The sequence below is a fragment of the Lagopus muta genome, chromosome Z (assembly GCF_023343835.1).
Source record: "Lagopus muta isolate bLagMut1 chromosome Z, bLagMut1 primary, whole genome shotgun sequence".
Classification (NCBI taxonomy): domain Eukaryota; kingdom Metazoa; phylum Chordata; class Aves; order Galliformes; family Phasianidae; genus Lagopus; species Lagopus muta.
The window spans coordinates 18,371,958-18,385,194 of NC_064472.1; the positions used below are offsets into that span (position 1 = coordinate 18,371,958).

The 13,237-nt window shown below is 43.9% G+C and overlaps 1 protein-coding gene across 5 annotated transcripts; it reads left to right on the forward strand.

Moving 5' to 3' along the window:
- Window positions 1–80: 80 nt before the first annotated feature.
- SETD9 (SET domain containing 9) lies at window positions 81–13,151 on the forward strand. Of its 5 annotated transcripts, none has more exons than XM_048930497.1 (7): window positions 81–952; window positions 1,081–1,723; window positions 1,849–2,216; window positions 3,046–3,169; window positions 4,038–4,153; window positions 5,352–5,457; window positions 7,333–8,013. In XM_048930497.1, exons 1-7 carry the CDS (start codon window positions 934–936, stop codon window positions 7,418–7,420), a joined length of 1,464 nt encoding a protein of 487 aa, XP_048786454.1. In that variant the 5' UTR covers window positions 81–933; the 3' UTR covers window positions 7,421–8,013. The 5 variants fall into 5 exon arrangements, with proteins under 5 accessions (XP_048786454.1, XP_048786450.1, XP_048786452.1 ...); XM_048930493.1 differs by having other exon boundaries at window positions 1,081–1,713; window positions 1,849–1,857; XM_048930495.1 differs by lacking the exons at window positions 5,352–5,457; window positions 7,333–8,013 and adding an exon at window positions 8,822–13,151 and having other exon boundaries at window positions 1,081–1,713; window positions 1,849–1,857.
- Window positions 13,152–13,237: the final 86 nt, after the last annotated feature.

Genomic DNA, 13,237 nt, shown 5'->3' on the forward strand with positions numbered 1-13,237 from the left:
AAATTTTGTCTTTCGTTGTTTGTAATTTAACTAATTTGAGTTTACCAGTATGAATAAAGTGCTTCTGGTCCATCTGTTTATACACACATCTCCTGTACAATGCCTAGTATTAAATTAAGCATATGAACGAGTATGGGCTGATATGTATGTATGACAATGCATTACAACGCTAAGGCTTGTTTCAGCTGCCTTTTTTTCTCCCCCAGGTATTTTTAATTTGATCAGTATGATCAGTCTCTGTTCCTCATCACTTGTGTGGTTTCCAGAAAAACCCGGCAGTCGTCTTCTGTTAAATTATGGTTTTTGAAAGCTGGAAAATGCATTAAATGATGTGTCAAGAAAGAAAATATATGACAAAAGTGGAGTAACAGGTAAGTTTTGAGTGTTACGCATTCCTTTTCACGGACAGGGAGCGGCAGAGATTGCCTGCTGCCAACAACTTCAGCAGGGAGCTGAAGCAGCATTTACGGCCAGGAAACGTCTTCGTTTGCAAAAGCTGTATTCAGCTCTTCCAGCAGCAAATAGTAGGTTATGCTCGTTGTGGTTTATCTGCTGAGAATAACGCTAGAATTGCTGTTTTACAGACGGCTGCAGGTAGGCAGGGCTGTTCAGCACACACGCCTCCCCTTACCGCCTGCTCAGCGGGCAGCATTCCTTGCTAAGCGAATCGACCATCTTCCTTTTTTAGGAGCCGCAGCATACTGTGTCCATGTATTATTCTCCCATTAAGGCACACGGCTTTGAATTTCAGGGGGCGAGAGGTGTTTTCAGCGTCGTTGCCGAGGAAGCCCAGAAGATGGCAGAGAAGCGCTCGGCGCAGACAACGAGGGCGGCTCTCGCAGCGCTTGGCCGCCTCGTTTCAGCCCGCGTAATGCCCTCGCGCGGTTTCTGCGCTCGAAGAGACGTGCAGCGCCAGAAACAGAACTGAAGGCCATGCGGAGTAAAGCAAGAGGTGATGTATTTATGTATGCAAACTTCTGACATGGGAAGCGGGTTCTGCCTGTCTCTTGCTGGGCCTGGCAGCACCCCGACCTCGGGCGTGGGGGCTGCGTGTCCCGGCAGCCTTTCTTCTCTCTGCAGTGCCCAAAAGCAATTCCCAACGCCAGCTCCTCGTCAGCGTTCTCTGGACGGCAGCAGCCCACAGCTACAGCTGCAGGGGGGAAGCAGCATCCGAAGACAGGTCTCGGGGCAGCAGACCCCCAGCGAGAGAAGGGAGGCCGAGCCCGCGTGCCGCTGCAGGAGGAGGCGGAGGCAGCGCAGCCCCGGAGCGGCAGAGCCCCGCAGGAGCCACCGTGCGCAACCCGGGCACGGAGATCGGTTCCAGAGGAAGGCCTTCGTGCTTTACGAGGCAGCAAAGAGCACGGCGCTGTCTTCTCGTGACTCGCATTCCCCTGAGGACAGGCCATTCCACCCCTTACGCTAGCCGTACGCTCCGTCTGCCCGCCCTCCCTTCGCGCACCGCGCCGAGATCTTCCGGCACACGCACGTCCCGCCCCGCGCCAGGCCGCGCTCAGCGCGCTGACCGTCCCGCACCACCGCCAATAGCAGCTCCGCATGCAAATAACGCCGCGCTGCAGGGCGCCGCCGGCAGAGCGCGGATGTGGGAGGCGTGGGGAGCGGCATGGTGGTGCTGCGCGGCCTGCGGCGGCGTTGGAACGCCTACAAGTACCGCTTCGTGCCCTGGCTGGCCTTCAATGTCCGCCGCCAGCGCAGGTGAGGAGGGGCGGGGTGCGGCCGAGGCGGTGCTGCCCGGGGCCGCCGGTCAGCAGCTGTGCGGACAGCCGTTCTGCATCCTATTTAAGAGAAGCGCAGTCTCGTAAGGTTTTCGTTTTCTTTGTTTCTTTACAGGACGCTTCGGTACGTTCCTGAAAGCTCCCAGGACAAAATAATCCCCGATGAAGACGTCTTAGAAACGCTGCTGAAAGTATTTACAGCGCTGTTTGTGAATGACTTCGGCAGGCAGGTGCCGGCGCTGTCCCTGCTGCCCGCCGTTAGGCGGAGGTACGAGCAGTTACGGTCCGACGAGCTGCAGCCGGACGCTGGGAGTTCGCGGAGCCGCCAGAGCCGGCAGGCGCTGCTCGGCCCGCAGGAGGTCCTGTTTCGGACGCTGGGGTTCAGCGTCACTCGGGACCGCAGCTCCCTGCTTTCTGCCGGGACCGGAGTCTTCGTTAGCAAGGGCTTTGTGCCGAAAGGGGCGGTTGTGGCCATGTATCCCGGTAATGAGGCTTTCTGGTTGATTGAGTTCACGTCATTTCCAGCCGTCTCACCAGAATGCCGAAGTTCTGTACTGACTTTTATTTCACAGGTTTTGTTTCTGTAACAACAGCGCAGGTTGGGATGGGTGAGGGTATTTCCGTGTACGTTTTTGAAGAAAGCAAAGTGTGTCGGGTGGGAGGGAATCTTATAGGAAAATCAAACGGCCTTTTGTTGTTCCAGGTCGTAACGTTGCTGGAGAAGTTGTTCAAGATTCTTTAAACACAAACGGGTGGGAACAGCTTGAGCAGTGTAGGTTAATTCCTTGGGGTTTCTGTTTTGTATGCATGTCTGAAAAAGACGGCTCAGAGGTGTCCTGACAGGTGAGCAGACATGTACCTTCTGGAGAGTGAAACTGAAGCTCTCGTTTACTGGAGCTCCGCCATAAGCATCATTACAAACATGCACTCCTCTGCTCCTGCTGCTCATTCCTTGGAACTTTATTTGCTTACATTTCTGAAAATGATCTGTAATTCTGTCATTACCCTCTGAAGCAGGTCGCTTGGCCGTGGTGCTTTATCTGCCACTCACAGATACTGTGCACAGTCCTCCTTCATGCTTTCCCACAGCGCCTTCCCTTTGGATTATCTCCTCTGACGCAGGTCTTCCTTATTGCAGAAAGGCATATCTAAATGCTTGGAGGCTTTGAGTCAATGTCTTAGAGTCTCAGCTGGGAGAATTGATCTCACGCTCCTCTTGAAGTGTCTCTTGAGTTTCTGTACAGAGGAGGCTGGAAGACGTTTGGGTCTGTTCTTATTTTCTTCTGAAATAATCATATCTGTCTTGCAACAGGTACAGTGTACAGAAAGCATGAGCCCATCTTTTTCCAGTCGCTTGGCAATCCATTTATTTTTAGGTGTATAGATGGTATTCTTATTGATGGGAATGATAAAGGACTGTCAAGATCAGTGTACAGGTAAGCACTCAAATAGGGGAATGAAAGGTAGTGCAGATAGTGTCCGTTCTCTTGGCGTACCCTAGTTTGAGTTTTATTTGAAATGTTATCCAGTTCTGTGTATCTCTTGAAACAAACAGCACAAGGGTAAGGACTGCTGCTTGTGATGTTATGTACCTGGGTCCCATCTGTAATGCCAACAAGTAGCATTTTGATGAAAGGGGTCTTAAAAAGGCAGTTTCTTATAATGAAAAGAGTTAATAGAAACAGAACATAGCATAATTTTTTTTAAAATTCTCTTCAATAAAATCTGCTTAGTGGATGGAGAAAAATAGCTTCTGTATGGACTTGGTAACAACAGAAGGGTGAATCTGGCAACTCCACGTTGGGGCTGCAGATGGACAGCACGTTGAGGGAGCAGCAGCCTTTGGAGTAAGCATGAAGCTGACTGGACTGCTCTATCTTATCTTAAATGCAACTTGCAGAATTCTTGTGGAGCAGTTTTTGTGTTCTAATACAGCATGCAGATAAACTTAGTCACAAGCAAAAAAAGACCTAAAATAAGGGCTAGCTGATAGCGGCTTTGAAAGCCAAGAACAAATTTGTTGTTGATACTGTAATGAGTCTTCACAACTTTGGAGATCAGCAATATGTATTGCTGTTCCTGTGATGATGAAGTGTGATGTGCATTTCTGGTATGGTGTTTTCACACTTGTTCTGCTGCCATCTGAGAGTCGCTGTGTGCTGGTGGGAGGTTTAAATGTACCTTAAGGGTGTGACCAAGGCGTTGCTCTCCCTTGCTTCCAGATGGCTGTTTGTACAGGTGGAAGCACATATTCTGTGGTAAGGAAGGAGTGGTGAAACATGTTAACGCTGTGGGTCCTTTCAGGTCTTGCAGCTGGAGGGATCAGCTTGGCCCCTTTCAGATGAGCGACGTAAGTTGGCTCACAGCTGCTCCACAAAACCCACTGGCGGTGGGACAGTATGTGAACAACTGCTCCTATGGTAAGTTACTGCAAGGGTTGGCTTTGTGTGCGTGGGAATAGATTATTTTGCAATTGGCGCACAGAATCAGATACTGATGGGTGATGGGGTGCAGAAATGCTGCTTAAGATTCAGGAAATTGTTTAGGAGGTCTTTTGTGAGATCTGGGCATCAGAATCCCTCAGTGCAGCAACCCTTCAAATATCCGTGAGCTTTTCTTGCTGACTCCCCTAATGTCTCCATAAGGATAAGCAGAGTGGAAGGCATGCATCCCAAAATGCAACTCAGTGAGAAAGGGTATCTGGCAAAAAAGTTCTGGACTGAGGCAGTACACAGAGTTACAGATGGAGTTCCTCAGTACCGTTCCATCAGACTGACTGAGAAAACCACACATGAAGTGACATCTTTTGTCACTGTACAGTTTGGCCTAGGATAATATAAGAAATAGATTAAGAAGAACAGCATAAGAAAGGAGTGTACAAGTTCTAATAGTAAGTGTTACAGGAGTGGGACGTGAAGAGAGCTTTTATGTTGTTTTTTCTGCCTTGCAGTATGTGTTGGCCCTTACATGTTTGGGGGTTTGAAACAACTGACTCATGCAGATGATCAAGGGGTACAGAAAGTTTAATGGCTGCTATCCCTAGTCTGTGAGAGGCTTTCAAAGCTTGCATTATAACTGCTGCCCATGCAACAGAGAGAAGGGTTTCTGGGCTATGAACCACAGACTAACTGGCATGAAGACAAAGCTCTCACATTAACACGTTCCTTCTGTGCCCCGTGTTCGTGTAAGGAAAATTCCCTTTTTGCTGCTGCACAGGTAGTGATTTTCTCCATGACTGTCTTTGCAACATAATTTGTCAAAATAATCGTCATCTCCTAGATACTTTTTGTTTTTTTAACATTATCAGTAAATATTGTCATAGATATCATCAACACTGTAAACTGTCCCTGGTGCTGTGTGTGCTTTACCCCCTCACCTCTATCCTTATAGTCAGTCATCCTGTTTATTGTGGTGAGAATAAGGCAACCTTCAATAGCTGGTTGTGTATCTTTTGTGCAAATTCAGAGCAGGACTCCAGATGAGTGTAGTAGCTCTTGTCAGGGGCGTGCTTTTCAGATGTTGTGAAGCATCTGGTATCTTTGCAGTATTTACTTATCTCTCACTCCTATCTAAGACTTACTGAGCATTATAAAATCAATTTTTTCTTTTTTTTTCTAGAAAAAGCAGCCAATGTATGTTATCAGGAGTTTGATGTGCCAAGACATTTTCCTGTAGAACTGAAACAGTACCTTCCAAACATCCTCTACAGCCACGAGATAGAGAGGTTAGCAGTGAGTCAAAGAGCTCGTAGATTTGTGTGATAGAAAGCATACTGCATGTGTGAAAAAGGAAAATGTGTTTGAAGGGAATATTAGACCATGAGAAGATGGTAAGGAAGATTTAGCTCTTTGAATAGATGCATTCAAAGTAACTTACAAGGCTGTTCCTTCTGTTCTTTTCTTTCTATGTGTTCGCAGAAGAGACCAATATAGCTCTGACTGCACTATTTTACAAGCAGTGATCTTACCACTACAGTGGGATTTTCCAGAATCCCATTAAGCTCTACTTATATTTCATTTATGTAACAGAAATGAGGCTTTTCAGTATGTGTTTCAAGTTTAGTTAGTAACTTGCAACCAGTCAAAGCTCTTCTAAGGCTGCTGAGACTTGAGCTTCTCACTCCTGTTCTCCAGGTCTTCTGCTTATGGAACAGCTGAGGAATCTAAAAGGAATTTGTAGTGAGACAAATTAAATGCTGTGCAGCATAAAGGCATATGCCTTCTGGTTATATTATGCAATTAAGGCATTCTTGTTATAAACTGAAATCCCATCGCTTTTGGAACTTAAAATATTTTGAAAGCTTTGACAGATTTTTGGTTGGAGCTGTGAGGAAAAAGTGACAATTAGATATGGAGCTCTGTGGAAGAGAGTGTCCTATACAATGACACAGTCAAGAATATCTTTCAAGCTGTGAAGAATTGAGTCATAATGTTGGTTCTGAATTTGAACACTAAAGAATTTGCCCTTTTTGGTCCAGTTGCTCCTATGGGAACCACAGTTCTCTTTATCTAAAGATTGTGTAAGGACTTCATGGGCATTTCAGCCTTTTAATCTAATTCTGTTTCTATTTTAAAACTCTGAAATTTGGTTGTTGAGAGTTATGGTGCATATTGGAAAAATGGTTCTTCTGACTGATCATAGACTTTATTGAGCCAAGGTTAAATATGCACTTGTAAACTGCAGATAAATAAAGAAATGCCAGTAAAAGAAGAGGTGATATGAACTTTAAGAAACCATGGGTTTTGTACTTAAAGTGTGAAAGCACAGTGAGGAAAATTAAGCTATTGGGCTGCTTCATGATGGGGAAATTTGCTGTCCTCCTTGTGATCTGTCCAAGAAAATATTGTCTTATCAGTTCTGCTGGTGCCCAGCTACTAGGGAAGTGATCCCATCCTCTCCTCTGTGCATTCTTCCATCTGATGCTGATAAATACAGTTCTAATGACATTGCTAATCTAATTTCTAAACCATTCCCTATTGTAGAAGAGTTCTTAGCACTTGTTTATCTTCGATGTTGGTTAATTTGTTTCAGAATGGTCTCACTAACTTTTTTAACAGTGGAGATTATTTGGAATGAAGCTGTTCTTTGCTTTAATGTTCCTCAGAAGAATGTACCCTCTTTCCTAGAACAGATTTTTCAGCTCCAGGACATAATCATTTTCTTAATGAGTCTTGCAGGAAATTACAGACAGATTTCTAACTTGTTCTATGAGAAGACTGTTTAGCAGCCATTGATTTCATCTTGGGGTTTTTGGAAAGTTCACTCATTGCTGTGCATCCCAGCAGGTTATTTGTTGTAGTTCAGAGCTGTCTTTCTGGGTTTTGTTTCAGTGAGAGTGGCTTTAGCTGACTGGTACATGTGAGTGTGCACATCTAAAGGAGTGTTTTCTGCTCCGTTAACCTTGGTGCATAATGTTTTCCTCTGTCTTAATTAATTCATTTTTTTTCTGAGCAATTGTGCAAATGGAAACTTTACTTGCATACCCACACTGACTGCACTTTTTCTTGGCATTGGTTTTGAATCTGTTTGCCTACATTTCAGAGTTGTTTTCATACCCTCCTTGGTATCTAATTGTGTATTTCCATGTTTTGCTTTTCAGTCACCTGAGGTGCGTAGTGCTTGTCACTCTCAGAGACATCAAGCAAGGAGAAGAACTTTTTTCTAATTACTACACTATTGTCAATTGAAGTAATAAATTTTAAATAGTCAGTAAAATACCATTTGTGTACCTCAAGTTCGTAAGCATTTTCACACAATGAGCTGTAATTTCAACATTTAGAAATCAGGCTGCAGGCCTATGTTTCCCTGAGTTTCTCCACACTGATGCCGTGGTGGAGGCTCATCTTGTTGGATTTGCAGCGAACCTGTATGTTTATTGCTTTCAACTGTCTGTACAATAGCTTCAGCAAGTGAAAATGTTAAGTTAATGGCATTTAATCTCGTGTTTTACACAGTTGTCTCTAACTGCGCTGTGGTTCCGTGCTGCAGACTCCACAACAGGATCAGGGAAAGAATGGGGGAAAAAGCTAAAATCTGTGGGTTGAGATAAATACCATACAGTAAGACCGAACAAGAATGGGGGGAAAAAAAAAAAAAAAAAAAAATAGAAACTGATATACAAAATGAGTAATGCACAGTCAGTTACTCACCACCTGCTGATGGATGCCCAATCACTGGCCAACCAGCAGTTGCCTCCCAGCCAAGTCCTCTGGAGCTGTTGTTCAGTGGGACATCGCAGGGTATTGGGCCAGTTTGGGTCAGCTGTGTGGGTTCTGTCTCTTCCCAGGTCGTTGCTGAGGCTGAGGAGTGCTTGGCTCTGTCTTAGCACCACTCTGCAACAGTCGAAACATCAGTGTGTTACCAGTGGTGTTCTCATGGTCATCCAAATACAGCATCATGTCACCTACTAGGAAGAAGATAGACCACTGCGGTGCTCACCATGACACAGTTTTGATATTTCTCTGTTTTGTTTCCCATGCTTACAATGGGCACAATTTCTGAAAATTATTCTTCTCAAGAAGCGTTCCCCAAATAATTCTCAGTAGTTTCTTGTTCTGGTTTTCATGGAGTTGATTTCACTCCCTTTGGTGCATGTCTCCTTTCAGAAAGTGTTTCAGTGCAGGCAGTTTCCTTTTATGAAACCTTTCAGAACTGTTAATATATAGTTGTGGTGCTGTCATGAAGAGCCTCTCCCTTCAGCCGTGCCTGCTTTGAGATACAGTGGTGGCTCTTACTGTGACTTTGTGGTGTGGTAGCAAGTCAGAGCTATTGGTGAACTCCAGTCTGCAGCTCATTGCTCATCGCTCGGAAGATCCCTTCTCTGCTGAACAGGGCCCCTTCCTCATCTCAGTCTGTAGAGCTCTGCAGTGCTGCAGAGCTGAGCAGGTTCATGGTTACGTGGGGAGCAGTGCTCTGCGTATACTAGAAATGCAGCTCTCTTCATGTTTCTCCAGGCTGAGATGCTGTTTCTCAAGGGCGCAGGTTAGTTTAGCTCTCTCAATCCACACCTGTTAATAATTTTAAAATTATCTAAAGGTATGCTCCTATGTGATCACTGTGGAACTTAGGTTTACAACTATTTTGTTTAGAGTGCTTTCTTGAAGTGGCTGCCCTCTGGATGTGAACAAAGCAGTGGAGGATTGCAGAGATGAAGTGCAGACTGCACGGCACCTAACAGGATGTGTGGCACTGGTTTCTCCTTGCTCAAATACTGAAACCTGGCAGCCTGCTTTAAGGATGGATCATACACATGAGAAAGCATAATCTGGCCTGAAACTGGCATCAGCTATCGTTATCTGCCTGCTGGTGGTTGTAGAATAGAATTGAATAGTTAAGTTGGAAGGGGTCTTCAGAGATTTCCTGCCCATCTGGCTGTGCACCGCAAGATGCAGTTTACCCCTTGGCTGCCAGGGCACACTGCAGGCTCACGCTGAGCTACTGGCAACAGCTCCTGCAGATACTTTCCTGCTGTCCCCCAGCTCAGCCTCCCATCAGTGCCTGTGTCCAGCATTGTTCCATCTCAGGTACAGCACCAGCACTTTCCGAGTGGCCACTCACCAGCCAATACCCTGTTATTAGAGTGAGCTCTATCTCTTGAAAGATTATTTTAATCTCATTGGAATTCCTAACAGGGCATTACCAGCAAGAGGCACGCAGCCAGTCTCAGCAGGACCTTTGGAGGAAGGTCAGCCAGCACAGCTCTGACTTTTGACTTCTTAACTCCAAAGGTGAAGCTTGTAACAGCTGCAGTGGTAATTCTCCAAGAGCTTAAGTTGCTCCCTGGATTCCCTGTTGATTTGGGATGGCAGAAAAGTTCAAATGCTTGGAAAATCGGAGGAGCTGAGCTGACAAACCCAGCAGGAGAGCTGCAGGTGCTCTGGAGAAACAGGCCCACAGAAGAGGGGAACATGCCTGCCAGAGTGAGCAGCTGCCTAGGATCAGAAACTCACTTTAAGGACAGCAATAGTTCACAGCCAAGCTATTGCAGCCAGAGCAGGGACCAGCATGCGACTGTGCAGCAAGTGGGGAAGGAGCTGCAGAGCTGCCCAGGGCCTTGCACAAGGTTATACCCACCTCTGTGGCTCTAGCACCCCGGCAGCCTGCTTGAGCATGGGTGTGTGAAAGTAGAGAAGTGGATCAGTTACACACTGACACTGGAGGAACTGCTGGCAAAAAGGGAAGGACGAAGAACAAGTTTATAAGCACTGAAAGTAATGATTTGTTGCACTACTGAAGGGTGTATATGTGTGTGTACAGTGATGAATACATTCATATGCACTTGTATTTACATAATAAATGTGCTGGGAATATGTGTGCGTGTACAAATATGTGAGAACAGCCAGCTGGGACTTGTACAGGGGCTGCAAGCAGCTTGCACAGCGCTCTCGAAGGGGAGGGCTGTCACTGTGGTGAACACTGGCACTCATCCATCCTTCCTCCCTTGCCCTCAAAGCTTTCAGTCCTTCCTGCTGTTTCTGGTCTGACCCTGCCATGAGCCATGTTTTGCCAAATGTGGTAACAAAAAAAAACAACAAAAAAGAGGATTTTCCCTTGTTTTGTTTTCTGCTGTTGCAGCAATTCACATAAGGCACAGGAGCCAGCGAGCAGGCAGCTGTGTTTGGTGGCTTTGAGTTGCAGTGTGACTCACTGTACCTTGCAAAGCCACACTGCAAGATGCATTCATTTTTTTTGTGTTCAGGAGATGCTGTACTTACAGCAGGTCCTTTTGGCTATGGAGAAGCTCTGCTCCTGGCTGCCTCATCCTTCCCTGTGCTGGTTCTGGGTCTCAGCTAATGACACTGACAGGAGCCAGTACTTCACCACACCAAAAGGAAGTGGTTTTCTTCTGTGGGGTTCGTTAATTGAATCAAATGTCCCCACCTGACAGCAGGTGAGTGACAAAGGGGAGAGTGTAGGCATTATGGGTTTGGTTTTGTTGCCCCTCTCCCAGTTTAATGGCACTGATCTTATGCCAAATCACTAGAAGGGAGGTTCATCCTGTCACCAAAGAGTTTTAGGGTACTTTGTTTTGCACTTTCTAACAATTATCATTAGAAAAGACACAATTCACATCTCTTGGTCTTAGCTCATGGAGAAAGGAAAGCGCAGCTCATTAAATTACTTGGCAAGTTAACTCTTTTGCTGGTTTGATTTATAATCAGCTTGCACTCCAGGCAGTTATACTTTACTTTACTAAAAAAATCCTTTCTTTACCTGAAGCTATATTGTTCCAATCATTGCAGAAATATGCATATTGGGCCTACGAAGCCTCAGCACTAATTCTGGTGCTTGATGGAACAGCCATTACTCAGAAGTAACACAGTGCTTTTCAGAGTTCACCATCATTTTCTTGAGGACAATACGTAAAATGCATTTCAGACAGATAGTTCAACTTAAGCATGCAGAGTAGAATTTTTCTTATCCACAGTTGTAACTGAGCCAGCTAAATGGATCTAATTTGTGGATTCGAGGATTTGAGCAAGTTTTCTTATACAGAGAACAGGAATGTATTCTGCACAGCTTACCACACACTTTGAATATGGGGTTAAGCTGCTGTGGTGTTCCTTGGAAGTTATGTTTAAGTCCCATCTAAGATTTCACTGTGCTTAAGGCATAAGGTTTGAGGGAAATCACTGCTTACTGTTTTACCTGCAAATCTGCTTGTTATCTTTTTCACTCCTACATTAGTGTTACAGTATCTGAGAATACATGCAGAGTTAGTGCTAAGCACGTCTGAAAATGAAATAGCAAACACAGTGCAGATGCATGAAAAGCTTTACAAGTAAAGAAAGGTCTCCAGACATTTATTTCTGGAACTGTACACCAGGTATTAAAATACAACAAATACAAAATAATGCTCAAAAAAATCAGTGTTTATGTACAAATATTAAAACCAATGCAACGATAGCGACTTCCTCTTGAACATCTGACTGATACTACAGCATGTTCCGATTGTCACTAAGTTTACTGTTATGCACAGGGTACTCACTTTGAGAATAACTGGGATCTCTGCTTTATCATAGAGGACTATGACCAGACTCTCTTTTACAACTGATAGCATTTTCCTTTTTCCAGTGAAGAATAGGAATGAAAGAAAAAAAAAATAGTAACCTGGTAATCATTTTATAAATTATACTGTATTTAGTTTCCCCATCTGTAGGCAATGTGCTTGTGATGCTGGGCAAGCAGTGACCCCGTTGGTCAGTTGATCCATTATGTTACATTCAAAGCTAAAGTATTCTCTAGAGACTTTGGTTAAATTACGTAGTATCGTTATGTTCTACTGAATCTGAATTTCTCATACATTTTTGACCCTTGGCTTTAAAAATTAAAACAAAACAATTGCACAATTCATTGACCTAATTGTACACAATTTAGTATTCTTCAGACAGTATTGTACATCCTTCAAGTAATTCAGCAGTTTGTCCGTGACAAGAGAAAAACTAAACGTTTAAAAATCTATCGTGAGAAGACGATGCATGAGTAACAAAAGTAAAGGTATTGCTATAATCATAGCACCAGTTACACTTCTAAATGAATCAGCTATCCTCGTCAGGCTCCCTGTATGTAAAAAGGATACATTTACCAATACTGCAGTTGGCCATTATGGATTTTTGGTTTGTTTGTACGAAGACAGAGTGTGGCAAAGGACAAGGAATTTATCACAGTTTGTTATAAGAATTGTGCTCCACCATCCAAGAAACAAGGCAACACAATTTCTTCCTATGCCTGCAATTCAGGTATCTTTGTGCTGACTTCCAAAACACAATTCTTTTAATAAACAGTAACAAGTTCTCCATTTAAATGTTTAAACTGAGAGAAAAATAAGTAAGTCCAGCTTTTAAAAGAAAATTTCAATAAATAGCTATTTTACATGGATAAAGTCATAGTGGTACAAATTTATGAATGTCACATCAAGCATGCACAAAAATGTTCCTATACACAGAAGTAGTCGAAAATATTGAAATAGATATCTAAAAAGATATGAAGAATTTACATATTTACAAACTCTTGCAAATTATTGCCTCATTTTAACAAGGAATTAAAAGTAAACGATACCAGCTAGCTAGCCAACAGGCTAAAAAAGATCAGCATTTAAAAACCTATCAGACTAGCTGGAATTCATTTTTCTCTCATATCATTTTCTGAATTTTGGTCAAAAGTCTTTATTTAAATAACTAAAGTGTCCATTCAACTCGCTGACAATCCATACCTTAGACAAGTCTCTGTCTACATTAAGATCCCAGCAATGCATAGATAAACTGAATATATTACTGCATCAGCTAATGAGAATGGGCATGTTCATTTAAGTGCAACTGGTATAAGCATTCAGTCATCTCTCTATAATGATTTTTATACACACCAGCCACTCACTGTAAACCCATACATGAAACTTGAATGTATAACAACAAAGGATTATGGGGAGTATTTTCCAAAATTACATAAAATGTGTTGATTCATCAACAGAAGGAAACAAGGTACAAGGTTCAGCACAAAACACAGCA

Coding starts and splice junctions, on each gene's coding strand:
- SETD9 (XM_048930497.1), top strand. Junction 1,724..1,848: donor GCCAGCGCAGGTGAGGAGGG/GCGGGGTGCGGC, acceptor GTTTCTTTACAG/GACGCTTCGGTACGTTCCTG. Junction 3,170..4,037: donor CTGTCAAGATCAGTGTACAG/GTAAGCACTCAA, acceptor GGGTCCTTTCAG/GTCTTGCAGCTGGAGGGATC.